The 27,971-nt window shown below is 41.3% G+C and overlaps 1 protein-coding gene across 1 annotated transcript; it reads left to right on the top strand.

Moving 5' to 3' along the window:
- Window positions 1-56: 56 nt before the first annotated feature.
- med6 (mediator complex subunit 6) lies at window positions 57-21,713 on the top strand. The gene is made up of 8 exons (XM_072569202.1): window positions 57-142; window positions 10,354-10,513; window positions 12,213-12,304; window positions 15,386-15,468; window positions 17,189-17,297; window positions 19,318-19,433; window positions 20,124-20,151; window positions 20,249-21,713. Exons 1-8 carry the CDS (start codon window positions 121-123, stop codon window positions 20,377-20,379), a joined length of 741 nt encoding a protein of 246 aa, XP_072425303.1. The 5' UTR covers window positions 57-120; the 3' UTR covers window positions 20,380-21,713.
- Window positions 21,714-27,971: the final 6,258 nt, after the last annotated feature.

Below are 27,971 nucleotides of genomic sequence, written 5' to 3'. Positions count from 1 at the left end.
GCCACATCCAGGCCCCGGGCTCAAACAACAAGCGGGGGCAAGGGTCGGAACTTACGTCATCAGGCTGCGCCACCGGCTGGTGACGCGTTGTGTGCGCGCGCGCGGCGGCAACGGGCGGACATGGCGACGGTTGACAGCAGAGGTGAGAGTGTCTCCATTCGGCGGGGGTGGGTGCCCCCGGGGGGAGGGGGCATGGAACGGAGATGGGAGGTGAGGGTCTTTCCCTGGGGGAGTGAATGGGGGTGTCTCCATTCAGGGGAGGGGGAGGCGAGGTTGTCTCCATTTGGGGGAGGGGTGTGGTAGACTGAGGTGAGGATGTCTCTATTGGGGGAGGGGAGTAGGAAAGGCGGAGGTGAGGGTGCCTCCTTTTGGAGGGGTGGGGAAGGTCAAGGTGAGGATGTCTCCATTTGTGGGGGGTTGGGAAGGCGAGGGTGACTCCATTCAGGGGAGGGGGGAGGAGAGGGTGTCTCCATTAGGGAGTGGGTGGGAGAGGTGAGGGTGGTCTCCATTTGGGGGGGTGGGGGAAGACTGAGATGAGGGTGTCTCCATTCTGGGGGGTAGGTGGAGGTAGGGCATCTCGATTCGGGAAGGGGTGGTAGATGGAAGCAGAGGTGAGAGTTATAGAAATGTACAACATGGTCCAACTCATCCATGCCAGCCAGATATTCTACATTAATCTCCACAAGGATCGGTGCTGGGTCCTCTACTTTTTGTCATTTACATAATTGATTTGGATGCGAGCATAAGAGGTACAGTTAGTAAGTTTGCAGATGACACCAAAATTGGAGGTGTAGTGGACACCTCCAATTGGAAAATTGGAGTGTTGTTATCTGTTACCTCAGATAACAACAGGATCTTGACCAGATGGTAAAAACAATGATTGCAGATGCCGCAAACCAGATTCTGGATTGGTGGTGCTGGAAGAGCACAGCAGATCAGGCAGCATCCAAGGAGCTTCGAAATCAACTTTTCAGGCAGAAGGGCTTGTGCCCGAAATGTCGATTTCGAAGCTCCTTGGATGCTGCTTGAACTGCTGTGCTCTTCCAGCACCACTAATCCAGAATCTTGACCAGATGGGCCAATGGGCTGAGAAGTGGCAGATGGAGTTTAATTCAGATAAATGAGAGGTGCTGCATTTTGGGAAAGCAAATCTTAGCAGGACTTATACACTTAATGGTAAGGACCTAGGGAGTGTTGCTGAACAAAGAGACCTTGGAGTGCAGGTTCATAACTCCTTGAACGTGGAGTCGCAGGTAGATAGGATAGCAAAGAAGGCATTTGGAATGCTTTCCTTTATTGGTCAGAGTATTGAGTACAGGAGTTGAGAGGTCACATTGCGGCTGTACAGGACATTGGTTAGGCCACTGTTGGAGTATTACGTGCAATTCTGGTCTCCTTCCGATCGGAAAGATGTTGTGAAAGGATTCAGAAAAGATTTACAAGGATGCTGCCAACATTGGAGGATTTGAGCTCTCGGGAGAGGCTGAGCAGGCTGTTTTCCCTGGAGTGTCAGAGGCTGAGGATGACCTTGATACAGGTTTACAAAATTATGAGGGTCATGGGTAGGATAAATAGACAAAGTCTTTTCCCTGGGTTTGGGGAGTCCAGAACTAGAGGGCATAGGTTTAGGGTGAGAGGGCAAAGATATAAAAGAGACCTAAGGGGCAACTTTTTCACACACAGGGTGTTACCCATATGGAATGAGCTGCCAGAGGAAGTGGTGGAGGCTGGTACAATTGCAACATTTAAGAGGCATTTGGATGGGTATATGAATAGGAAGGGTTTGGAGGGATATGGGCTGGATGCTGGCAGGTGGGACGAGATTGGTTTGGGATATCTGGTCGACATGGATCGAAGGGTTTGTTTCAATGCTGTACATCTCTATCACTATGACTATAATCTCGTCCCATTTGCCAGCACTTGGCCCATATCCTTTTAAACCCTTCCTAGTCATATACCCATCCAAATGCCTTTTAAATGCTGTAATTGTACCAGCCTCATCCTCTGGCAGCTCTTTCCATATATGCACCACCGTCTGCGTGGAAAATATTGTCCCTTAGATCCCTTTTAAATCTTGCTCCTCTCACTCCACACCTATGCCCTATAGTTCTGGACTCCCCCACTCCAGGTCACTCTGAGGTAATCTTCTTCGCTGTCCACTACACCTCCAATTTTGGTGTCATCTGTAAACCTTCTAACTATACCTCCTATGCTCACATCTAAATTATTTATATAAATGACTAAAAGCAGTGGACCCATCAATGGATCCTTGAGTCACACACCAGTCACAGTGTCTCTGACCTGGAGTTGGGGAAAGCAGAAGTGAGTGTGTCTCTGAGTGTCTCCCTCCTGGAGGCTGGGTGCCCTGACTGTGCTGCGGAGGAGTGAACAAAGCATATGTCCAGTGCCAAAAATCCAGGCTATTGTCATGGTTTTTTTTTGTCTTGCTTGCCTCTGCATGTTTATTATTTTGAGCATTGTGTCTTAACAAGAAGCCTGCCCCTGTTCGTGTCTTTATTAGCTTATCATATACCAAGTTTCATTTTTTGTTCATTTTATCCGCACATCTTGCCTTTGTACCATTTATTATAATTAGTAGAATCTACAAGACTCTTTATCTCTTGATGTTTTATTCTAAGGATCTCCCAGCCTCCCAATCCTGTACTTACGCCTCTCCCTAACTTATCTCCTAGCTTTTCTATTTAACTGTCTCAGCTCATCTTGTCCAGAAGCCCCAACTCCTGGTATTGTTGTTCCTGGTAATCTGATTACCACCCAATTTTCCTTCTCACCACCAATGTTATTCAAGATTTTCTCTTCTCTGGTACTGCCCCATCCCCTTTAAATTTGCCATTGTCACACTTCTCATTTAAAAATCAGCTTGTGACTCCTGGATCCTTACAAACTTTCATTCTGTCCCTAACTTCTCATTCCTTTCCAATTATGTGGACGTGCTGGTATTGGAATGGGCTGAGCAAAGTTAAAAATCAAAGTTAAAATTGAGCAAAGTTATAGTCCAGCAGGTTTATTTGAGAATACAAGCTTTTGGAGTGCTGCTGCTGCTTTGTCAGGTACATAGAACACAGAATTTATAAGTAAAAGATCAACGTGTCATACAACTGATGCAATCTATTAGATAAACTTAGGTGGCTGTTAAGTCTTTAATCACCTTCTTTTAATCCTTTGATAAACCCTTAAGTTATCTCAGGACTGTGACTTAAAAGACACCTGAACCAGAAGGGCACCAATATCCTGGGAGGTAGGTTTGCTAGCACGCTTCGGGGGGGTTTAAACTAATTTGGCTGGGGGAATGGGATCTGGACTTGTAGTCCAGCAAGTAGGCTAGCTGTTTGTCAGGATGTCCAAGAATGTAGGGAGGCTGTGGAGAAGGCAGCACTGACAGGGAATACTTGCGGACACAGAGATGGGCTCAAGTGTGTATACTTCAATGCAAGGAGTATCAAAAATAAGGTGGTTGAACTTAAGGCGTGGATCGGTACTTGGGACTACGATGTTGTGGCCATCACGGAAACGTGGATAGAAGAGGGACAGAAATGGTTGTTGGAGGTTCCTGGTTACAGATGTTTCAGTAAGATTAGGGAGGGTGATAAAAAAGGACGGGGGGTGGCGTTGCTAATTAGAAATGGTATAACAGCTGCAGAAAGGCATTTCGAGGGGGATCTGCCTTTGGAGGTAGTATGGGCTGAAGTCAGAAATAGGAAAGGAGCAGTCACCTTGTTGGGTGTTTACTAAAGGCCCCCCAATAGCAGCAGAGATGTGGAGAAACAGATTGGGAAACAGATTTTGGAAAGGTGCAGAAGACACAGGGGAGTAGTCATGGGCGATTTCAACTTCCCAAATATTGATTGGAAGCTCGTTAGACCAAGTAGATTGGATGGGGCGGTGTTTGTGCAGTATGTCCAGGAAGCTTTTCTAACTCAGTATGTAGACTGTCCGACCAGAGGGGAGGCCATATTGGATTTGGTACTTGGTAACGAACCGGGACAAGTGTTGGGCTTGTTAGTGGGTGAACATTTTGGTGATGGTGACCACAATTCTGTGATTTTCACCTTGCATATGGAGAGAGATAGGTGCGTGCAACAGGGTAGGTTTTACAATTGGGGGAAGGGTAAATATGATGCTGTAAGACAGGATCTGAGGAGCATAGGTTGGGAGCATAGGCTGTCAGGGAAGGATGTCGTGGAAATGTGGAACTTTTTCAAGGAACAGATATGACGTGTCCTTGATATGTATGTACCTGTCAGGCAGGAAAGAAATGGTCGTGTGAGGGAACCTTGGTTGACGAGTGGGGTTGAATACCTTGTAAAGAGGAAGAAGGAGGCTTACATAAGGCTGAGGAAACAAGGTTCAGATAGAGCGTTGGAGGGATACAGGATAGCCAGAAGGGAGCTGAAGAAAGGGATTAGGAGAGCTAAGAGAGGGCATGAAAAATCTTTGGCGGATAGGATCAAGGATAACCCCAAGGCAGTTTATGCGTATGTGAAAAACATGAGAATGACGAGAACGAGGGTAGGTCCAATCAAGGACAGTAGTGGGAGACTGTGTATTGAGTCGGAAGAGATAGGAGAGGTCTTGAATGAGTACTTTTCTTCAGTATTTGACAAACGAGAGGGACCGTATTGTTGAAGAGGAGAGTGTGAAACGGACTGGTAAGCTAGAAGAGATACTTGTTAGGAAGGAAGATGTGTTGGGCATTTTGAACAAGTTGAGGATAGACAAGTCCCCCGGCCCGATGGGATATATCCTAGGATTATGTAGGAAGCAAAAGAGGAAATTGCAGAGCCGTTGGCAATGATCTTTTCGTCTTCACTGTCAACGGGGGTGGTACCAGGGGACTGGAGAGTGGCGAATGTTGTGCCCCTGTTCAAAAAAGGGAATAGGATAACCCTGGGAATTACAGGCCAGTTAGTCTTACTTTGGTGGTAGGCAAAGTAATGGAAAGGGTCCTGAGGGATAGGATTTATGAGTATCTGGAAAGACACTGCTTGATTAGGGACAGCCAGCACGGATTTGTGAGGGGTAGGTCTTGCCTTACAAGTCTTATTGAATTCTTTGAGGAGGTGACCAAGCATGTGGATGAGGGTCGAGCAGTGGATGTAGTGTACATGGATTTTAGTAAGGCATTTGATAAGGTTCCCCATGGTAGGCTTATGCGGAAAGTCAGGAGGCATGGGATAGAGGGAAAATTAGCCAGTTGGATAGAAAACTGGCTAACTGGTCGAAGTCAGAGAGTGGTGGTAGATGGTAAATATTCAGCCTGGAGCCCAGTTACAAGTGGAGTTCCGCAGGGATCAGTTCTGGGTCCTCTGCTGTTTGTAATTTTTATTAATGACTTGGAAGAGGGAATTGAAGGGTGGGTCAGTAAATTTGCAGACGATACGAAGATTGGTGGAGTTGTGGATAGTGAGGAGGGCTGTTGTCGGCTGCAAAGGGACTTAGATATGATGCAGAGCTGGGCTGAGGAGTGGCAGATGGAGTTCAACCCTGTCAATTTTGAGGTTGTCCATTTTGGAAGGACAAATAAGAATGTGGAATACAGGGTTAACGGTAGGGTTCTTAGTAAGGTGGAGGAGCAGAGGGATCTTGGGGTCTATGTTCATAGATCTTTGAAAGTTGCCACTCAGGTGGATAGAACTTGTAAGAAGGCCTATGGTGTATTAGTGTTCATTAGCAGAGGGATTGAATTCAAGAGTCGTGAAGTGATGTTGCAGCTGTACAGGACCTTGGTTAGGCCACATTTGGAGTACTGTGTGCAGTTCTGGTCGCCTCACTTTAGGAAAGATATGGAAGCTTTGGAGAGGTGCAGAGAAGATTTACCAGGATGTTGCCTGGAATGGAGATTAGGTAATACGAGGATAGGTTGAGAGTGCTAGGCCTTTTCTCATTGGAACGGCGAAGGATGAGGGACGACTTGATAGAGGTTTAAAAGATGATCAGAGGAATAGATAGAGTAGACAGTCAGAAACTTTTTCCCCGGGTACTACAGAGTGTTACAAGGGGACATAAATTTAAGGTGAAGGGTGGAAAGTATAGGGGGGATGTCAGGGGTAGGTTCTTTACCCAGAGAGTGGTGGGGGCATGGAATGCGCTGCCTGTGGGAGTAGCAGAGTCAGAATCATTGGTGACCTTTAAGCGGCAATTGGATAGGTACATGGATGGGTGCTTAAGCTAGGACAAATATTCGGCACAACATCGTGGGCCGAAGGGCCTGTTCTGTGCTGTATTGTTCTGTTCTATGTTCTATTCTCCTTCCTCCTCTGTATGTAAGGATACTAGTAAGAATACCCCCTTGGCATCATGGTAGCCCACAAACCAACCAACACACTAAAACAGCAGCTAATGAACTTGAAAGACCCTATACACACAATAAACAAAACTAATATGGGTGGCACAGTGATTAGCACTGCTGCCTCACAGCGCCAGAGACCCGGGTTCAATTCCCACCTCAGGTGACTGACTGTGTGGAGTTTGCACATTCTCCCCGTGTCTGCGTGGGTTTTCTCCGGGTGCTCCGGTTTCCTCCCACGGTCCAAAAATGTGCAGGTTAGGTGAATTAGCCATGCTAAATTGTCCGTAGTGTTAGGTGAAGGGGTAAATATAGGGGAATGGGTCTGGGTGGGTTGCGCTTCGGCTGGTCGGTGTGGACTTGTTGGGCCAAAGGGCCTGTTTCCACACTGAAAGTAATCTAAAAAATACACAAAATACGGTGTAAGAACTGTAACAAACACTACATTGGACAAACGGGCAGAAAACTAGGATACATGAACATCAACTAGCCACAAAATGACATGACCCTCTCTCACTAGTATCCTTACATACAGATGAGGAAGGACACCACTTCGATTGGGACAACACATCCATCCTAGGACAAGCCAAACAGAGACACGCACGAGAATTCCTAGAAGCATGGCATTCCAACCAGAACTCTATCAACAAACACATTGAGTTAGACTTCATCTACCACACCCTGAGAAAAAGAACAGGGAATGACATCACCAACACAAAGAAACCCAAACGTATAAATAGAAAGCAGGACTTATCAGCAGTGCTTCGCCCGGAGGCTCACTGAAGGTGTTACCTAGTAGGGTGACGAAACATCTGGAAATGAACCTTCCAGTTCAGTGAGCAAACCTACGTTCAAACACAACTTGTCATGAACAATTCCATGTTGGTTTCCATTTATCTGTCCTATTTTTACAGATTCCAACATATGTATCGTTATTGTCTGTTAAAGTGTTCCCCATTTCAGAATTTGAGAGAAAGGCCTTCCTACATTTAGAAAGGAAGTGAAAGTGGACAGAGCATTTGGAGAATGAAACATTGATTTTTGACATTTATTGTGCCTGTTTGAATATATTGCAACATCTGACATGATTTTGCTGTAGTTTATTGGATGATAGAGTATAAGTATGTCTTCATGTGATCAGATTGGATTTTTATTTTTTTTGGAGGGAGTTTGGTTAAAGAAACTTGGCTAACTCAGTGTTGAACTGGTGGAGTTTCCTTACCAATGCAGAAATGAATAAGAAGAATATGCTGTTTTATCAAGCAATTTAAATAAATACATACTGAGCCTTGAACTTATGAAAAGGCTTAGACTGATTCTCAGTAGATAAGTATTAATGGAAGTTTTATAGTGTAATGGTAAGATGTTGGGTGGACAGAGACTTTTGGGAGGCAGATTATTGCTGAGGCTTTGTGAGACAACATTCAAAGAAAACCTTCTATTTATTGAGCTCATTTCATGATGCCAGAACAGTTCAAAGCCTTTTCAGTAAATGAAATATGTTTAATGTGTTGGTAACTGTTGTCCTGTCAGAAATTTAACAGTCAACATCTATTTGGCAATATCTCAACAGCAGCAATAGAACAGTGATCAGATCATTTGATTTCTTGATATGACAAACTGACTACTACTGGTCTGGTTCCCTGAAAGAAATTTCCTCTTTCAAATAGTGTCACTTGATTTTTATTTTAAAAAAACATTTATTTGAGAAGGCCCAAGAGGCCAGGCCTCAGTTTAACATCTCATCTGAAAGATTGCAGTTCAGTTTGTGCAACGCTCCGTTACTACTGCACTGGACGGTAAGCTTGTTCATGCTTATCATAACGTGTCTGAAAAGTAGGAGTCAAAACTAGAAACAATTGCACAGATGATAAGACAGAGATGGTGGGTGTCCAGTAGACCAGAGTCAAAGTTCAGTGAGTTTCAATAGAGAATATAAGGTTTGAAGCGTTTGCAGTGCTAGAGTGGATCTTTATAGATGTATTTGGGGAGAAAGGTGGAAATAATTGTGTTAAGACTCCAGATAGTTCAGTTGGTGAATACATTGCCTTTATTTCATGGAATCATGCAGAGGGCTTTTAGCCCATCAAGTCTCTGCTGACCCGTCTGCACAAATCCCATTTTCCAGTACTTGGCCCATGGCCTTGAACATTATGACATCTTGAGTGCTCATCCATGTGCTTTTTTAAATGGTCCTGCCTCTACTGCCCACCCAGGCAGTGCATGCCAGATTCCCACCACCCTCTGGGTGAAATAGATTCTCCTTAAATTCCCTCTAAACTTCCTGCCCTTCCCTTTAAATGATACCCCTTCACTACCTTTCAAATAAGGGGAACAGATGCTTCGTGTTCACCCCATCCTTGCCCCTTATAATCTTAAGCACCTCAGTTGGGTTCCCTTCAGCATTCTCTGCTCTAAGGAAAATAACCTGAACCTATCCAGCCTCTCTTCATAGCTAAAATACTGTAACACAAAGAATATCTTGGCAAATCTCCTCTGCACCCCTCCGTGCATTTGTATCCTTCCTGTGGTGTGGTGATAAGAACTATACGCGGTACTCCAGCTGTGGCTTAATCAAAGTTCCAACATAACCTTCTGGACTGATAACAGCAAGTGTATCCTTATGCTTTCTTAACTGCCACACTAGCCTGCCCTGTCACCTTCAGAGATCTGTGGGCAAGCGCCTCGAGATCCCTGTGTTCCTCTGAGCACCCTGGTCCATTCATTAAGTATTCCCTTGTCTTGCTACTTCCTACAAAGTGTATCACTTCACAATGTTCATGGTTAAATTCCACCTGTCACTGATCTGCTCATCTGATGAATCCGCCTACATCGTGCTGGATACGGGTTACAGGGAGAATGGGGTTGAGAAGCTTATCAGCCACGATTGAATGGCAGAGCCGACTCAATGGGCTGAATGGCCTAACTTCTGCTCCTATGTCTTTTGGTGTAACCTAAGATGTTCTTTCTCAATGTCTACCACCCAGCCAATCTTCACATCATCCACAAATTTACTTATCATCTCTCCCACATTCTTATATATATTGTTTATGTATTATCACAAACAGCTTGGACTCAACACTGATCCTTGTAATGTGCCATTGGACCCGAGTCTCCAGTCAGCCAAACAGTCTTCTCTTACCACCCTTCTGAGCCAGAATCACTGGACTTAACGTTAGTTCTGTTTTCTGTCCACAGATGCTGTCAGAACTGCTGAGTTTCCAGCAATTTCTGCTTTTATTTGTTTCAGATCTCCAGTATCAGCAGTTCATTATTTTATTTTACTTCTGTAATCACTTTTTATCTCCAACCACTAAGCCAATTTACCCTGGATTCCAATTTTATCTTCTTTATCAGTCTCCTACATGAGTCTTTGTCAAAAGCTTTGCTGAAATCCATATAAATTATAACAATTGGACTGCCCTCTTCTCCACACCTGATCAACCCTTGAAAGGTTTGAGTTTGTTTAAATGACTTGTCTCTGACAAAGCCATACTGATTATCTCTGATCAAACCTTGCCTGTTCAAGAGAAAATTAATTTTCTCCTTCAGAATTTTCTCCAACAGTCTAACATTGGATTGTGTAGATTATGATATCTCTGTTTGAATTTCCTTCTGTGCATTAAATAATCTCAATCTTGAAGGTGGTATGACTTGGGTTTGAGAGAGGGAAATTCAGGCAGGGTTCCCACTATATTGGCTCTTGTTTAAATGTGTGCAAATCAGATGAAGAGAGGATTAGAACTTGAAGTTGAACAGCCTGACTGATTGGCACTGTCCAGGTAGACACTTACAGAATGGACACTTGGGTAAGCCACTGGAGGATAATTGATGCTGTGTGAATGATCACCTAGTAAGACATTCAGAAGATGGCAGATGGGAAAAATTCACTGGCTTTTTTTATGATACCTAGCTATCTCTGCAAGTGCATTTAGTTAAAGCTGTGTGACAATATTTGTGTCTTGTCCACTTTGCATTCTGAAAGAATTATTCAATTAACATTTTAAAAAAATTTCTCTTGTATTCATTTCATCCTATTTCTTAAGATAACCTCCTGGGGATCTCGTGGGTGGACAGTGCTTGGATTCCAATCTTAAATCCAGGAAATGTGCTTGACTACTTCTCTGAAAGAAGCAACCCCTTTTATGACCGCACTTGCAATAATGAGGTGGTCAAAATGCAACGTCTCAGCTTGGAACATTTACAGTAGGTATTGCTTGATAATCAGTACAGCCTAAAATGCAGTCATTTTCCCGGAACGGCGGTATAATATCCAAGTCCATTTTCTATTCAGTGATGATTTTTGAAGTTAATTCATTCATACTCTGTTGTGGATTGACTAGACATTCAACGTGATGATATATGATGGCGATAAGACAATATGGTTAGTAGTTCTAGACCAAGTAGAAGTCAGGGCTTTTGATTGTGAAATTATTACCCCTTCAGTAAGGCCAGGTTGATTTTGATTTAATAGCCTTAGGTGTAAAGTCCTCATTTTAAGAATTTATCCAAAAGTTTCGATATTAAGAACTGCAATTTTCTATATTAAGATCTGTATTACTCTTAATTTTCTGTACTTTTTACATTCAGATCCCTCAATTCATGTTTTTCTTTTGATCTCTGTCGTAGTTTTTCACTTTGCTTCTCTTAGTAAAATCATGCTTAAAGGATGATTGGGGCCACATAGGGACCTAAAAAGGAATTTACACACAGTGGCTGAGGTTTTAAGGTTTTGCATCTATTTTTACCAAAGAGCAGGATGCTGCCTAGGTTGTAATAAAGGAGGAGGTAGGCTGACTGAACTAAAAATGGATAAAGAGGGATTATTGAAAAGATAGAATGTACCTTTTCAAAAACAAATGCCAAGGACGAGCTGATGGGCGCATCTGTGAATGTTGAGGGAGGTAAGGATAGAAATTGCAGAAGCATTTTAATCCTTCTTTAAATATGAGGGATGGTTCCAGAGATCTGTGGAGTTTACAAATATTAAACACTCATACAATAAAACTGTATAAGGATAAATCTGATTCGATAAGTTTAATCTCAGTGGTGGGAAAGCTTTTAGAAACAATCTGGGACAGAGTTAACAGTCACATGGATAAGGCGAATTAAGTATGGAAATCCAGCACAGATTTGTTTTTAAAAAAAGTAAATTGTGTTTACCCCTCTTAGCCAGCAAAAAAAAACTCAAACAAGTTAATGAGGGTGATGCAGTTGATGTGGTGAACAAAGATTTATAAAAGAGGTTTTTGGTAAACTGCCACATAAGATTGTCAACAAAAACCCATGGAATAAAAGTAACAGTGGCACCATGGATGTGGGGTAGGCTGAGTGACTGAAAATAATGGTAAATACATGTATTTTGCGATAGTGGAATGTCTACAATGTTGGGGAAATTTGCAACTGTACTGTTTAGAGAAGATTGAAGAATTTTGTTAGTGATACCTCTAATCTTGAGCAGTCCAGACAGAATAGATATCAAGAGCCAGAGGACTTTTCTGGTATTTTTGCCAAACACCTTAAATCAGTGATAACATGAGTACCATACTTCTTACTCAGCAGTTAGGACCTGCAGTACATTGCCTGAAAGTGTGATGGGGGCAGATTCAATGATGGCCTTCAAAAGTGACATCCACACTTAAATCAAAGGGAAGACATTTACAGGGCTGTGAGGAAAAGGCAAGAGAGTGAGGCAAGTTGAACGTCTCTTACAACTCTCTGACATGGTCATTACACGTCATATAGTGTCCTCTGCAGTCACCATTCTGATTCTTTTATTGATGATGTAGTTACTGCATTCAGGGATTGTCTGTGAAGCTGTGTACTAATTCCAACATTGGTTCTGCTTTAGAATTGATATTGATGGTAAAAGTTTCACTAATCATTTACTCTTGTTGTGATGCAGCAACATGACTGGCTTGGAATACATTCTACTACATGCTCAGGAGCCCATACTATATATAATTCGGAAGCAGCATAGATACTCTCCAACGCAAGGTAAGACTTAGCTGTATCAGAGAAGGCAGTTGTGACTTCAGTTTGGTTTAAGACCAGCGTTGCAGTGCTTCACGGATCACTGCTGAGAACATTGTTACATTTATGAAGTTTTGATAAGGATTCATTCCAAACTTCTTTGTCCATTTGACTATTCCAAAATAGTTTGTTTTTATTCAAGCTATACTGGGCTACTTTGGGAATGTTCGGCTCAGTTAACAGAAAGTACAAAACATTGCAGCAGAGGTGTATTCAGGTTTTGATGTCAGATGATAAAAATTAAGATGTGAAGTTCAAAGCTGTAGAGTTGACTGATATTTGAATTTCATATAAAAGAACTCATACAGATGAAGGAACAAATAGTGGTTGCAGCATTTTCCACCACTCATCCTCCAAGTAATTTGTTCTGTGTGGCTGCTCTGCATTGTGTTTTGTATAGTTTTGCTAATTATTTAGGTTAGATTAGATTCCCTACAACATGGAAACAGGCCCTTCGGCCCAATAAGTCCACACCAACCCACTGAAGAGTAACCTCCCCAGACCCATTCCCCTACCCTATATTTAACCCTGACTAATGCACATAACACTATGGGCAGTTTAGCGTGGCCATTTCACTTGACCTGCACATCTTTAAATTGTTGGAGGAAACCAGAGCAAACGCACGCGGACATGGGGAGAATGTGCAAACTCGACACAGACAGTCATCCGAGACAGGAGTTGAACTCAAGTCCCTGGCACTGTGAGGCTGCAGTGCTAACCACTGAGCCACCGTGCTGCCATAAAACAGAGGTTGAACCCAGGATCTCCTGTTTATTGGACAGGCGCTTTAATCAATAAAGCCACGGTGCCACACAAATCTTTGTATTTAATATTTGTAACTTGCGATGTAAACCCTGATTTTTGCCTGTTCCTAACTGTCAATGTCCAGGAATAAATGCTTTCCAAATCTCATCAAAATCAGATCAATGTCGAAAAACAAACTGATGAAAGATCTTAGTATCTTCTAAGTCACCATTCACCAACTGAATGATTCAACTGCTAATTATGAAGAAGTTGGATTTTTAAAATGTCTCACTGTAAGGTACCAATTGTTAGTACTAATCACCTATGATATGGGGTATGTTTTAATTAACTAAATCAGTTGTATATGCAGTGTGGCTCGCACAGTTTGCATGCCTCCCTGTCTAAAGTCTTCAAATTCTTTGTATTTTCCACATCCTAAATATTAACAAGTATACATAGAAACCTTCCAGACTTATAAAACTAATGCCATGTGTATGCATTCTGACAAATAGAAGATTGCAGCTACACTAGGGTGTTCTGACGCACTGTGCAGCAATATTGTCACTGCTGGTAATACAGGGGAAAGTGACAGTCAGTTTGCATTGTAATTTTAAAAATCAGATCTATTTTAGCAGCATGGCTATGGGGTAAGTGCTGGTTAAGGTTTCAATATAAGGTCTTTTACAAGGACAAAATAAGTAATTGTTTCCAAAATATGACCACTCTGATAATGTAGCATTCCATAAGTACTATGTTGAAGTCACAGTGCAAAGCAAACTGAGCTGGAAGATTTGTTTTTGGACGTTTCATCACCATACTAGGTAACATCTTCAGTGAGCCTCCGAATGAAGCACTGGTGGTGTAGCCTGTTTACTATTTATATGTTTGAGTTTCCTAGGGTTAGTGATGTCATTTCCTGTGGTGATGACATTTCCTATGGTGATGTTATTTCCTATTCTTTTTGGGATGCCACCACAGGAAATGACATCACCAAACCTAGGAAACTCAAACATATAAATAGAAAGTGGGCTACACCACCAGTGCTTCACTCGGATGGTCACTGAAGATGTTGCCTAGTATAGTGATGAAACATCTGAAAATGAACCTTCCAGCTCAGTGAGCAAACCTACATCCAAAACCTTAACATGAGCTACAAATCTTCTCAAAAATCACTAGTGCAATGCAAATCTGAAGCCTCTGGAATAGTATTTGAATCCATAACCTGCATTAAGAGAATCATCATTTGATGCAGCATGGAAGGAGGCCTTTTGGTCCATTGTGCCTGTACCCTAAACATTCTTCTGTCAGAAGGCGGAGGGTTTAGGTCCCCTGTAAGAACAATCCAGTTTGTCACTCAGTCACACAAGTGAGATAGCTGCTTAGTGACTGTGCAATTCTTAGGCTTCAGAATAAATTCTTAGCCCATCTACCTGCTGTGGTGGTGTTTGTGTGGATATTGAGATGGCATAGCACTATTTTGCAACATTAGCAAAGTTGCTTCTTCATTTTGTTGCTGATTTGGGGACTTTGTTTTATGCAGAGTGCGTTCCATGTTATCTCCAATAAATCACTGTACCTTGATTGTAAGCGAGGTGCCTTGAAATTTTGTGGGAGACGTGTTAATGTATCATAAAAATACAAATCTGTTTTGATATTTAGATACAGTTAATGAATAGCTTGGAAAAAGATTGATTTATAAAATATATCTAAAGTTGGGATCCAACTGGTGCTGCCAAAATTCCAGTAATTGTTCCATATTGAACCATTTTACCGATGGCTATTCCAAGTGCCTGACTTAATTTATGCTGCTCCACCTTCTCAGTAGTGATTTGCTAGGTTTATTTCATGCCGTGGATGTCATCTTGTCTTAAGGCAATCGTTTGAGCAGCATCAATTATCCTCAGTGCCTTACCCAAGTGTCTATTCTGTCTGGACAGTGCTAATCAGTCAGACTGTTCAACTACAAAGGCATCTCAACAAGTTATAATCCACTCTTCATCTGATTTGCACACATTGTAAAGAAGAGCCATAGAGCAGAACCCTTCTCAACCCTAAATTGTATTAAGACTGCCTATCACCTTTGAAGTTGAGATTATTTAATGTACGGAAAAAAACTAAAATAGAGAAATTGTGATCTACACAGCCCAATGTCAAACAATTGGAGAAAATTCTACAAGGTCAAATTAATGAGGGTTAACCACTTGCCAAATCATATTCAGACATAATTTATTTTAAGGATAAAGAATAATTAATCTCTAATTTCAGATTAATTTTTGGTGCTAATTGTATTCCCTCTTCTAGTTACTCCTTTGGCTGACTATTATATCATTGCTGGAGTGGTGTATCAAGCGCCTGATTTGGGATCAGTAATAAACTCTAGAATGGTGGGTGACTTCACTTCATGCGGTTTTTCATTGCTTTTCAGTGGTGTGTCTCAATCAAAAATGATTTATTTTGAATAAGTGAACATTGATGAGGTTGCTGAGAACATTTAAACTGGGGAGCCAGTTTAATTTATTGTACATGTAGTACAAATTGGCTTTTTTTTTGTAGCCTGCCTTGTCTGCAAGAAAGAAAAGAACAAAATGCCTTTTTCTTCTGTCCCTCCAGTGTAGTTGCATTATGCACAACAGTGAAAATTGAGAGATATTGTGTAACATGTTACATTTTGTGTTGCTGATTCACTTGTCGAAAAAGGCATTAAACTGAGAGAGAAAACTAACGTCAGGTTTAAATGCAGCCGTTTCATTAAAGCTTTACAAACAAATCATGGAATTCAATAATACAGGAGGGTGACATTTGGACTATTGAGTCTGTCCTGGTTCTTCTAAAGGGTAATTCTTTTAGTCCTAGTCTCATTTTCTTTCCCTATAGCTCTGCACTTTTTCTCCTTCAAGCATTTATCTAATCCATTTTTGAAGGTTTTTATTGAGTTTGCATTCACTCTCCTGTTAAGAGTGAATTCTAAATCCTAACATTTTTCATAAATAGGGTTTTTCCTCATGTCCCTTCAGATATTTTAGTCAGTGGCGTGAAGTTTGTGCCCTCTGTTTATTGATCCTTTAACCGTTGGAGAGTTTCTCTTTGTGTACTCTAACTTTATAATTCATGATTTTTAAACAATTCTATCAAATCTCCTCTTAGTGTTCTCTATTCTAAAAAGAATAACCCTAGGTTCTGCAGTGCAGCCATATAGATGTAATCCCTCATCCCTAGAATCATTCTACTTAATCTACTGCCACCTTGCCAATGCCTTCAAAACCTTTCTAAGATGTGGCAGCCAGAAGTGGACATAGTGCTCAAGCTGGGCCAGAACTAACATACTTAATGGTTCTCTATGTCTCTAATTATAAAGTGGGGAATGCCATATGCTTGATTAACTGCTCATTAACTCATGCCACTTTCAAAGGTTTGTACAGAAAACATTCTCAAGGTCTTTGCGTTCTTTAAATACTGCGTAATGTATATTTAGTAGTTATAATTGTCTGCATTCTTGCTATCAAAATGTGTCACCTCAGTTTGTAACACTACATTTAATCTGCCATATGTCCACCCATTCCATCAACCTCTGTATGTTTTCTTGATGTTGATCGCTATCTTCCTTAAAGTTTACTATACCTCCAAGTTTTGGTCATTGCAAATTGCAAGACTTTATTCTATACCCCTAAAGGCAAGTTCTCTGAAGAGAATTAAAGGGTTGTGGCCAGCACCTCAGCAATCTTGGATGCATGGCATGTGGACCAGGTTGCTTCCATGAATCTTTTGAACCCATTATTAATAGCATTATGGAATTGTGCAGTCTGCACGATTGCCACATTTGCCTCTGGCATCTACAGATATTCTCTCAGTTTAACAAGTGTTTTGAAACTGAACTGTGTTGGTACTTGTGTAATTAGAATTCTGCATAAACCTCTGTGTAATGGTGTTGAACTACACTGTGCATCTAGACATGCTCATTTCAATGCTGTGTAACACTCTGGCCCATCTGCAAATCTCAGTTTCCTTTCAAGTCGGCATTTCTTTTCAGGCACTGTGAAAAGAATAGTGCATTACTGGCGATGTGGCAACTGATGCATTGCTTTTATTTCCCTGTACCCAAACTAGCTGACAGCAATACATGCAGTTCAGTCTGCATTTGATGAAGCCATGTCTTACTGCCGATACCATCCTTCCAAAGGATATTGGTGGCATTTCAAGGATCAAGATGAGAGGGGTGAGTTCCAGTATGGTAATACCAGGGAGTTTGCTAAATCCTTCTAAAGATGGCCACTTCCACAAAATAATATACTGTCAGCTGGAAAAACATAACCTGACATGGAACACTCAGCTGTGGATGCAGGACCCTCCTGTTTTGTAAATTGTCTCAGCAAACCTTTGTCATGAGCTAGAGAATTTTAGAGATTGTGTAAGAGAATGTTAGAAGTGGACTGATGCCACTACTTCATGACTGCATAGTGGATCAATTTCTCATTCAGTTTGAAGTATCCGGGGAAACCATGACCCTGCTTAAATTCTGCTGTTTGTCCACTGTCCTAAAGAAACTATGCACATGTATAATGAGCGTATTCAGAGAGCCAGTAACAAATAAAGGGCTTACATCACCTATGCTTTATTTCACGAAAGCAAATTCACTCCATCAGAAGGTCTGCAATATAGTTTTATATTATGATACAAGCAATCCAAAGTGATAAATGAGAAACAGTTTAGTGATTGAGGGTTTCAATCCCTCTGTAGTAATTTGACAATTTGATTTGATATTTATCAATGTCTTAAAAGCAAATGACTTTGAAGATATTAGATTATCTTTTAAAAATTGCTTCACTATTTACAGAAGGTAATGGACTACTCTTACTCTATCTGACCTATATGTGGCTCCAGCCTCTCAGCAATGTCATTGATTCTTAAAATCCCTTTAAGGTGCAGCATCTCAACTGCAGCAAAGAATGGCAAAATCCCAGAAGTCCCTTACTAGTAGCACTGTAGGTATACCTACACAGCAAGACTGTAGCTATTGAATATTCTGTTCAGATAAAGAGGGAGTGGCCATAAATGCCAGTCTTGACAGAGAATTATCTCCTGAGAATTATTTTTTAAAGAAGGGGGTAAAGAAGATGTCAGACACTCCAAAATTTCTGCAAGTTATATTACTGCAGCAGGTCAGTGAGTTAGTAGGGATTGTCTTGAAAGGTTATGAATGACAGTCACTGCTTTTATAATGCCATGAAACAGTGACCTGAGTACACCTCAATAAGAAAAGCAACTGTGAAAATCTGTCATTGACTTCTCTCTCTCGGCTGAAACAATTAACAGAACGTCCAGATTCTGTGATCCTTCCTGTTAACAGCAAACAGGATCTTAAATTTTTTTTAGTGATTTACACAAATCTAGTGGCTTTTCACGTTGGTGTCTGTTTTGTAAATTAGTGGCCCAATTGACTGTCTGAATACTGAGCCCTATAGCAGATCACTGACCTGCTCCATCTGAATTATTGTTATTGCGGTGAAGTTCAGGGCGTTGACGCTAACAGCCATGTGACAAATGTAGCAGATAGAGCCATCTACTGCCATGTGTGGTGCAATTTGCAGTCAGCAAAACAGTGCATCATTTGTTAGGTGTACTCTGCAACCACTGATCTCAGAATAACTCCACACGGTGCAAAGTCATCATCTTTGCACCCAGCATCTCTGTGCGTAAATGGAGTTTAGATTCCTGGCTGGTAAGTTTACAATATTTTGGGCTCATTTTCAGTTTTGGCCAAAAAACAGACGGCTACCCATTGGCCAACAGAATTTCCTTGTCCAGAATTACATCCTACATCATGCCAAATCCACATAGTGAGAGAGCGAGCTTCTTGCATCTTGGTTCCAAAATGGTTTTTTCACTAAATCTTTTCCTTCTTGAAGTGGGACTTGTAAATTGGTGAGAAAGTAGACATGTGAGTGTTAATAAATGCAAATGATGAAAACTTTTGCAGCATTTTCTATCTCAAGAATACACCATAGCTTCGCTTAAGAAGTGAAAGGCCCAGACCTGTGGCCTACCTTTTCAAGTTTAACAAAGTGCCTAAGTAGCAGAGAGGAACTTTCTGTGATAGTGTAATTGGCTATGCAATACCTCTAAGAGGGATCAGTTTATTAACTTACATCCAGCAAAAGCATTTTTCAACTCCTTTCGGAAACAAATTACATTCTAACCATCTTTTCATTTCAACTCTTTCTCTTCATCCTGTCCAGATAAAGTAAAGCCAAAATCGAAAAAGAAGGAGGAACCAAGTTCGTTGTTCCAGCGTCAGAGAGTGGATATGTTGCTCCTGGATATTCGGCAAAAATTCCAGCCCAAGTTTATTCAGGTAATTGTCTGTAACTTGCTATGTTCCTTTGTTTCAAATATGTAACTGAAACCAAACAGTATAGATATAGAAGGTAGCACTGAAGTGTTTTTTTTTAAATTCCACAGGACATAGAGAAAGTGAAAGGTTTAGATCTTATAGTGGGCAAGGATGGAGCTATCCAGTGCCATAGATTGACTGACCATTACACACTTTGAGAGGCTTAGGGGTAGCACCCATTTACAAGTCTCATTTCAAGAGCCAACACAGTCTGTCACTTTGCAACTTAATGTATAGCTCCAATTTGGCTTTAATGGGATCTGAACCTGCCTTGATTTTAAAAACAAAAGTTTGTCATTATTCTAAACAGACTAAGGTTATAAGCTTTCAACAAAAAAGCAAATGCCATGCAGGTTTGATGTGCTACTCCCAAAGAGTGTGGGTTTGAATAATTTCATTCATATATCTAACCTGATCATTTGAATTTTCCTTTGAGGGGTGGTGAAAGAGATCTTGTTAGTTGCAGTGTAAACATAGAGGTGATTTTCCCCATTATTTCTTTTTCTCTTATTTACATCTACAACAAAAATGTGACAGCAATTTCAGTATACCATTGTAACTACTGAACGATGCAGTGTCAGAACTTGAATTTTCTTTGTTGCATGGATGTCTCGAAGTGTTCCTTATATTGCCTGTTGGTTTCATTTGCAGCCCAAATCCGGAGACAAACCTGTGCCAGGTGAGTATTTTTATCCTGAATCAAGCTAATTCCGATCAAACTTCTCAACTAATATTTTGACTGCAAACATTTCCATGTTTATGTTTCTGCTTTTCAGTGGAGCAAGTGAAGAAAGAAGCCGAGCCAACCACCGAGACCATCAAACAGGAGGAAAAAGACTCCACAAAGAACTCTCAGCAGAGCTCAAGCACCAAGGCCCCCCCTGAGAAACGAATGAGACTCCAATGAAGAGACTTTGCTGACTCTCTGGCTCAATTGTTGTGAGCCATTGAACCTTTGGACTTGATTTTGTATAGATGTGATTATTTTTTGTGCTTTTTATTTTTATATGTCAAGCATGAAATGGGTTCATCTCCAGGAGATGCTTAATCCTTTCAGTTCTCAATCCCTGTCCAATGCCAAGATTGCGTCCGTTCTTGTTGCTTCAGACATTTTCTGCAGAACGTCCTGCTTCAGTGGATACGAAGAGGAATTGGTAAAAAGATGTGCAGTTGTAATTTTAAGAATTACAGTATAAAAGGATAAAGCTTAGACTAAGTGGTGAGACTTCTGATGCTTGTAATATTGAGGAAATTAGTGTAAAAGATGGTTTATTGTACATGATTGTTATTATCCCATGACACCATTCTTTAACCGATGGATATCCACGGGCAGTAGAAATTGGAATCTCATCAAAATACATGGACACTATTCCAGCAAAGTTGTGATCTGGTGGCCATTTATAAGCAAGATGTACTTGCTTCTGATCAATAGCTACTGATTTTTGTATATTGATAGCCAGTGATGTTGTTTTATTTGTAGATTATTCTGCCCACTGTGATAATGATGCAGTGCCGCTTTCCATCTGACTGAGATTAGGAACGTATTACTTGGAAGTGTGAATGCAAGAGCTATTGTAGTGTGCATCTTAGCAATTCATTGTGTTGTTTTGTAAAGATATAGATTATTAAGAATCAAAGGGCCAACAGCTCCCCACCTGATGCCTTACTTGGTAAAAGCAGCTTTTGGAGAAGCGTAAAGCAAAAAGCTTCCACATTTGGCAATTAGTTAGTGTGTTGGAATAAGCTTTGGGAAGATCGTGATGGTCTTGCAGCTTATGCTAGAATCCATTCCTGAGTTCATATGCAAAGTGGGAATCGAATCAGCCAAGGGCTGCGCTTTGAAATTCAGAGTGCAATTATCTATTGAGAAAAATGGAACGGGTGTTGTGTGGCTACTAAGATCTGAGGAACTTTATTTCAGCAGGAGACAGGACCTCCAGAATCTCAAAGTGGAAAATTTGTAAAGGTAAAGTTGTACAATAGCTTCCACTTAACTGGCTCAGTCCCATGCAATTCACTGCTTGAAGATTGTACCCTTTGCAAAGTCCTTTGCTGTGTAAGGAGAGTGGAGTGGAATTAGTGAGTAGCATCCCAAAAGGAGTAATTTAGAAATAATTTGATCTTTAAGTTTAAATAAACATAATTTTAAAATAGTGTAACTAAAGGTCTGCCTGTCTGGTATTGGAAGTAGAATAAAAAATACATTTTTTTCTATCAATGAATAAAGAAGTCTGAAATTGTTTTGTACAGATTTTATTTTTAAGTATATTTAAGAGTGAACTTGTTGACATCCTGTGACGTCGCACACAAAATCAAGAGTACTGCAGATTCATTTGGAAGGAATTGGACAGATCGAACGTGGGAAGGAGTCTAGGAAAAAAAGCTTGAGGCAGTGTGGAAAATTGTGATCCTTGTTCATTCGTCAGAACCAAAATATCTCATTAGTTGTGAGTGGGATGGATTGATAAGCCAAAAGCACAAATGCTGAGCTTATTTTTTGGTAGGCACTGATTTTTGTTTAAATGGATAGGCGGTGTCTTCTCTGCCATTCCTTTTCCCACTTTACAATGGCAAAACAGGAAGCAAAAAAACCACTGGAAATCACATTGGGTCAGGTGGCTTGCATGGAGAGAGAACAAGCTTATGTTTTGGGTCTAGGTGACCCTTCATCAGAATGGTGCTTCTACAATGGGGAAAGCTGGTTTGGGAGTGGCAGATGAAGATGTATCAGCGTAGAAGTGCAGCTAGAAAATTGGATCACAGTCACCTCTGTTCAAAAGCTGCAGTAGTTAGGGGCATGGCATTGGATTAGGGCAGGAAATGAATGAGGAAGGGTATCACTTGCAAGGCAAAATCTTGAAACGCAGTCAAAATCAATTAATGCTTAAATTCACCTGGATTTAACATTTAAATTTGCTTGGAAAATTGGGGCAAAATTAAATGACAGCGATTGTTTCAATATTGCACCAAATGGATTGGTGCAAAGTTTCTGCTACATCTTCCTATGCAATTGCAGAAGGTGCAAAACTTATTGTTTACCTCCTCCCTCCTCACTATGCAAGGCCCCTGACACACTTCCCAGGTGAAACTGATTTACCTGTGCTTCGTTCAATCCAGTCTACTGTATTCGCTGCTCACAATGTGGTCCCCTCTATACTAGGGAGGTGAAGTGTAGACACTTGACGACTTTGAGGAGCACCTCCACAAAATGACCCTGAGCTTCCAGTTACCTGCTAATTCTTCGCACCACTATATTCTCTGGCCAATATTTCTGTTTCATGCTTGCCACAGTGCTCGAGCAAAACTCAATGCCAGCTAGAGGAACAACATCTCATCTTACAGCCCTCAGGATTCAACATAGAGTTTTTAACAATTTTAGAGCACAAGGACTTTCTACATGTTTGTTCTCCATCCCCATACTTCTCTCTCTCTCTCTCTCTCCTTTGCCCAGTCATCAGCATGATCACCTGTAACCTTGCAAATCCAGCAGCAGTATTTAGATTCAGCAAGATTATAGAGTGATCTAGTCAGAGAGAATCTGAGGAGGGGAGAGAGGACGGGGAATGTTGAGGTATTTGAATGGGGAAGGGTCAAGCTTAAATGTGTGTGCTTAGCCACTGTTCAATGTTCCTCACTTTGCCAAATTCTCGCGCCCTGTCTGAGGTATATCAAAAGGGGTTCAAAGGTTCACCAATCAAAGCAAGTTCTAATAAATGATAACTTTTGAAAAATATAACTTCAAGGCAAGTATTCTGTTTAATAAATCATAACTTCCTAATTATTGTCTGATGTTTCCTTGGCTCATGTTCCTTCCCTTGTGCCTGTTTCAGTGAGATCATGCCTGGTCCCTGGATCCCTTTGGTTAACAAAAATCTATCAGATTCTGATTTAACATTAATAATTGGTCCAGTTATTGGTTTTCAGGAAGAAAATTCCAAATTTCTACCCCCCTTTGTGTGAAGAAATGCTTACTAATTACAGTCCTTGGAACTCCAGCATTTTCTCCTGGCCTTATAATTCCAGATTATCAGCAATACCTTCTCTGTATTTGTCTGAAAACTTAATACTTTGAAAACTTTGATCAAATTACACCTTATTTATATGGATTCCATGCAATGCAAAGTCTAGCTTGTATAATTTCTCATTATTTAAACCTTGGAGCCCTAGTATCATTCTGGTAAATTGCTTTGCACTTCATCCAAGGCTGTCATATCAGTGCTAAGGTGTGCTGTCCAAACGACTCTGTTCCCCAGGTGGGCTGCAAAAAGAATTTTATATAGTTGAACAATGACTTCTATTCTTTTGCAATCCAACATTTCACTCCTTTCATTCATAGAAGCATAGATAGGAGCAGGAGGAGGCCATTCAGCCCATCGAGCCTCCTCCACCATTCATAGTGATCATGGCTGACTGCCCAATTTAATAGTGTAATTCTGCTTTCTCCCCTTAACCTTTGATCCCATTTGCCCCAAGTGCTATATCTAGCTGCCTCATGAGTACATTCAATGTTTTGGCATCAACTACTTCCTGTGATAATGAATTCCACAGGTTTGCCACTCTTTGGGTGAAGAACTGTCTACTCATCTCTATCCTAAATGGTCTACTCCAAATCCTGAGACTGTGACTTCAGCAAAAATAACACTAATCTCTCAATCTCTCCTCATACATATTATATTATATGGCTCCAGTGCTACAAGTCTGTTTTCATGTCGTGTTAATAGCTTTTCACCTTTTGCCACACCTCCAACTACATTGCTTACGTTATCAGTCTTTTGTGTCATCACCAACAAGAAGCACAAAGGAATGGGATGTCAAAGGAATGATGCAGAAAGGGAGAAAAGAACAGAAAAAAGAAAAGAATCACGCGAGATGTTTAGCAGAACTGCTGGGTATACGCTGTGGTGGGGGGAGGAAAAATCCGAGAGCCAGTAAAGAGCACAACTGACATGTCCTTCCTTCCCAATGTAGAAGATAAGCACTCCTGGTTACATTTATCAATCTGGTACAGAGCCTCACCTACTCAGAGAGCATGCTGAAAAACTGTGAACGCAAGTGCTTTTGTGTGCTTTAAAATGAAGCTGCTGGTAAAATCTAAATGCCAGTATGTGCACCCAGCAGGCAAGCTTCTAAGATTGAAGTAAGATTTATCCATTAATCTAAGCTTCGGGCAAAATCTTGAAAATTCTGAACTTTGTATAATTAACATTTTTTTTCAATTATGAAATGACAAAGAAGCTGCTGAACAGTATTGAATCACTATAGCTGTACTGTCAGTTTTAGACTCCCTCTAGTGTAACACATTTTAATGGCTTCGGAGGTCAAAATCCATTAGGGTTGTGAATAAATTGCCTGTGTTCCCAGTTCTTAATTGCAGTGTTTCCAACGTGACTTTGTTTTCCAAAGGATAAACGTAAATCCCACTTTCATGTGCTCAATGACAACAAACTGAAATATGATTAATATATACTCAAACTCAGATAGAAAATGTTGAAAGGAATGCACGAACGCATCAACCTTAGTTTTGCAATATTTCCAATTTCTATTCCCTAGTTACTTAATGCTTTACATTGATTTAGTATGAACATGTGAGAAAGATAGTCTTTTCAATGACAAAAATATTAATTCTGGGACTATGGTAATGGTGTGTGGTGAGGTAGTGATGTGCCTCTCTTGAGTTGCTGCAGTTTAGTAAAACCCAAACAAGTTCTGAACCAAATTCTATATCGTATCTGTTACCCCTACAGTTTGCTTCACGACCTAAAGAACTGAGGAGATTTTTTAAAAAAGACTATTCCAATTCTGCTTCATTATTTAAGTATCATCCTTACAAAGTAATTAATGTCCTACTACCACTCAGAGATTACATTTCTGGTCAGAGATGGGGAATTTGTGTTTTCAAGTCAATGCAATCCATTGCATAGACTCATGCCAGAATACAAGTAATAGCAGTTGGGTGGTGGTACTGAGAACAAGGAGAAGCACAAACTGGCAATAGCAAGAACTCAGTGGTTAGTATTTTACAATTCCATAATAACGCCAGTCCAGCTAACAGCTTGATGTCATTTTCAGGGATCTAACCTACAGACAATGTTTTAGACATTACCATCTCTAGGTACCACCTGTACCATCCAAAGGACAGATCCTCCAGAAGGGATGGTATAGTTGTACATAGCTGGGAGGAAATTGTTTTGAGACTTTTCAACATTGTCTCTGACTCCATGAAATCTTGTGGCTTCAGGTTAAACATAAGCAAGGAAACATATTGCTAATTTTCACTCTAGCCCCTTCTCTGATGGATCAGTACTTCTCCATATTCAACATGCATTGGAAAAAGTGCTGTGAGTGGCAATAGCCCAGAATGCACTGTGGGTGGGGAGTTCAATGTCCATCACCAAGAGTGGCTCAGTAGCATCATTACTGAGCAAACTGTTTGAGTCTGAAAGGACATAGCTGCCAGATTAGCTGAGGGCAATTGACGAGAACATAACTTAACTGACCTCATCCTCACCAAACCTTCCTGTTGCAAATGACAGTATTAATAGGTTGCATAGTCCTTCTGGAGGTGATGTCCTGTCTTCACATTTGAGGATGACCTTCATTCACTGCCATTGAATGGTATAGATTTCAAACAGAACTATCAGCTCAAAACTGGGCATCCGTGAGGCACTATGGATCATCATTGGCTACATAATTATAATCACCCATTCTGCCATTGCAGTCAAACTTGGAGATCAACTGTGGTTCAATGAAGAGTGTATGAGGGCAAGCCTGAAGCAGCACCAGAAATACCTAAAAATGACCAGGTGAAGCTGCAATAAGAACTAGATGTGTGCCAATCACTCAAAGCAGCATAATTTCATTAGATATAGGAGCAGAATTAGGCCATTCAGCCCATCGAGTCTGCTCTGCCATTTGATCATTGCTGATATGCTCCTCACCCCCATTTTCCTGCCTTCTTTCCATTTCCCTTCAACCCTTAACCAATTAAACATCTGTCTATCTCCTCCTTAAATTTACTCACCACCTCAGCGTCCATCACACTTTGAGGTAGCAAATTCCACAGATTCACAACACCTAGGGAGAAATAGTTTCTCCTCAACTCTGTTTTGCGTCAGAGTTACATAGTTACACAGCCAACAAATCTAAGCTCTGCAGTCCACATTCAGTTATAAATGGTGGTGGACAATTGAACAACTCACTGAGGAGGAAGTTCCACAAATATACCTCTTCCCATTGACAGGGGAACCTAGCTCATCAGTGTGAAAGATAAGGCTGAAGCATTTGAACCATCTACAGCACAAGTGCCGAGTGGATGATCAAACTTTGCATCCTCTGGTGGTCCCCAAGATCACAGATGGCGATTTTCATCCAATTTGATTTGCTCCATGTGATATCAAGAAGCAATCGGAGGCACTGGGTACTGCAATGTTTGCGGGCCCTGACAACATTTCGATAAAAGTACTGAAGGTATGTGGTTCAGAAGCTGCCGCACCTTTAGCCAAGCTATTACAGTATAGCTACAACACTGACATCTACCTGACAAAGTAGAGAATTGCTCACGTGTCCTTTCCACAAAAAAGCAGGACAAATCCAACCCGGCTAATTTCTGCCACATCGGTCTTCTCTCAATTATTTGTAAAGTGATGGAAGGGGATATCAGCAGGGCTATGAAGTAGTACTTGTAAAGGATGCTTAATTTGGATTCCACCAGGACCATTTGAACCTTGGTTCAAACATGGACAAAATAGCTGAATTCCGGAAGTGCGGAGTGCTTTATATCGAGCAATAACAACCAAACATATGGAAAGACTTGGACAACATCAAGCTTGGCTGACAAGTGATACCCCAACCCTATCCCAGTCCCAAGTCTCCAACTCGGCACTGTCCTCTTGACCTGTCCATCACCTTTCCCATCATCTGTTCCACCCTCCTCTCTGACCTATCACCTTCCCTCCCACGTTCATCTACCTATTGCATTCTCAGCTACCTTCCTCCAACCCCACACCCCTCCCATTTATCTCTCAGCCCCTCCCCCCATCCCACAAGTCTCATTCCTGATGAAGGCTTATACCTGAAATGTCGATTCTTCTGCTCTTCGGATGCTGCCTGACCTGCTGTGCTTTTCCAGCGCCACACTCTCAACTCTGATCTCAAGCATCTGCAGTCCTCACTTTCTCCTCCTGGCACCTGACAAGTAACATTGTCACCATACAAATATTAGAGAATTTCCAATTCCAGCATACAAGAATCTAACCATCCTTCCTATGGCATTCAATGGTTTTCCTGTTGCTGAATTCTCCACTAGGAGGTCTCATTGACCAAAACGTGAATTGGACTAGCCATATAAATACTGTGGCTCAGTGATTAGTACTGCTGCCTCACAGCACCGGGGTCCCCGGTTCAATTTCAGCCTTGGGCAACTGTGTGGAGTTTGCATATTCTCCCTGTGTCTGCGTGGGATTCCTCCGGTTTCCTCCACAGCCCAAAGATGTGCAGGGC

The sequence above is a fragment of the Chiloscyllium punctatum genome, chromosome 4 (genome assembly GCF_047496795.1).
Source record: "Chiloscyllium punctatum isolate Juve2018m chromosome 4, sChiPun1.3, whole genome shotgun sequence".
Taxonomy (NCBI): Eukaryota; Metazoa; Chordata; class Chondrichthyes; order Orectolobiformes; family Hemiscylliidae; genus Chiloscyllium; species Chiloscyllium punctatum.
This window is presented reverse-complemented; position numbering and strand designations above follow the sequence as displayed.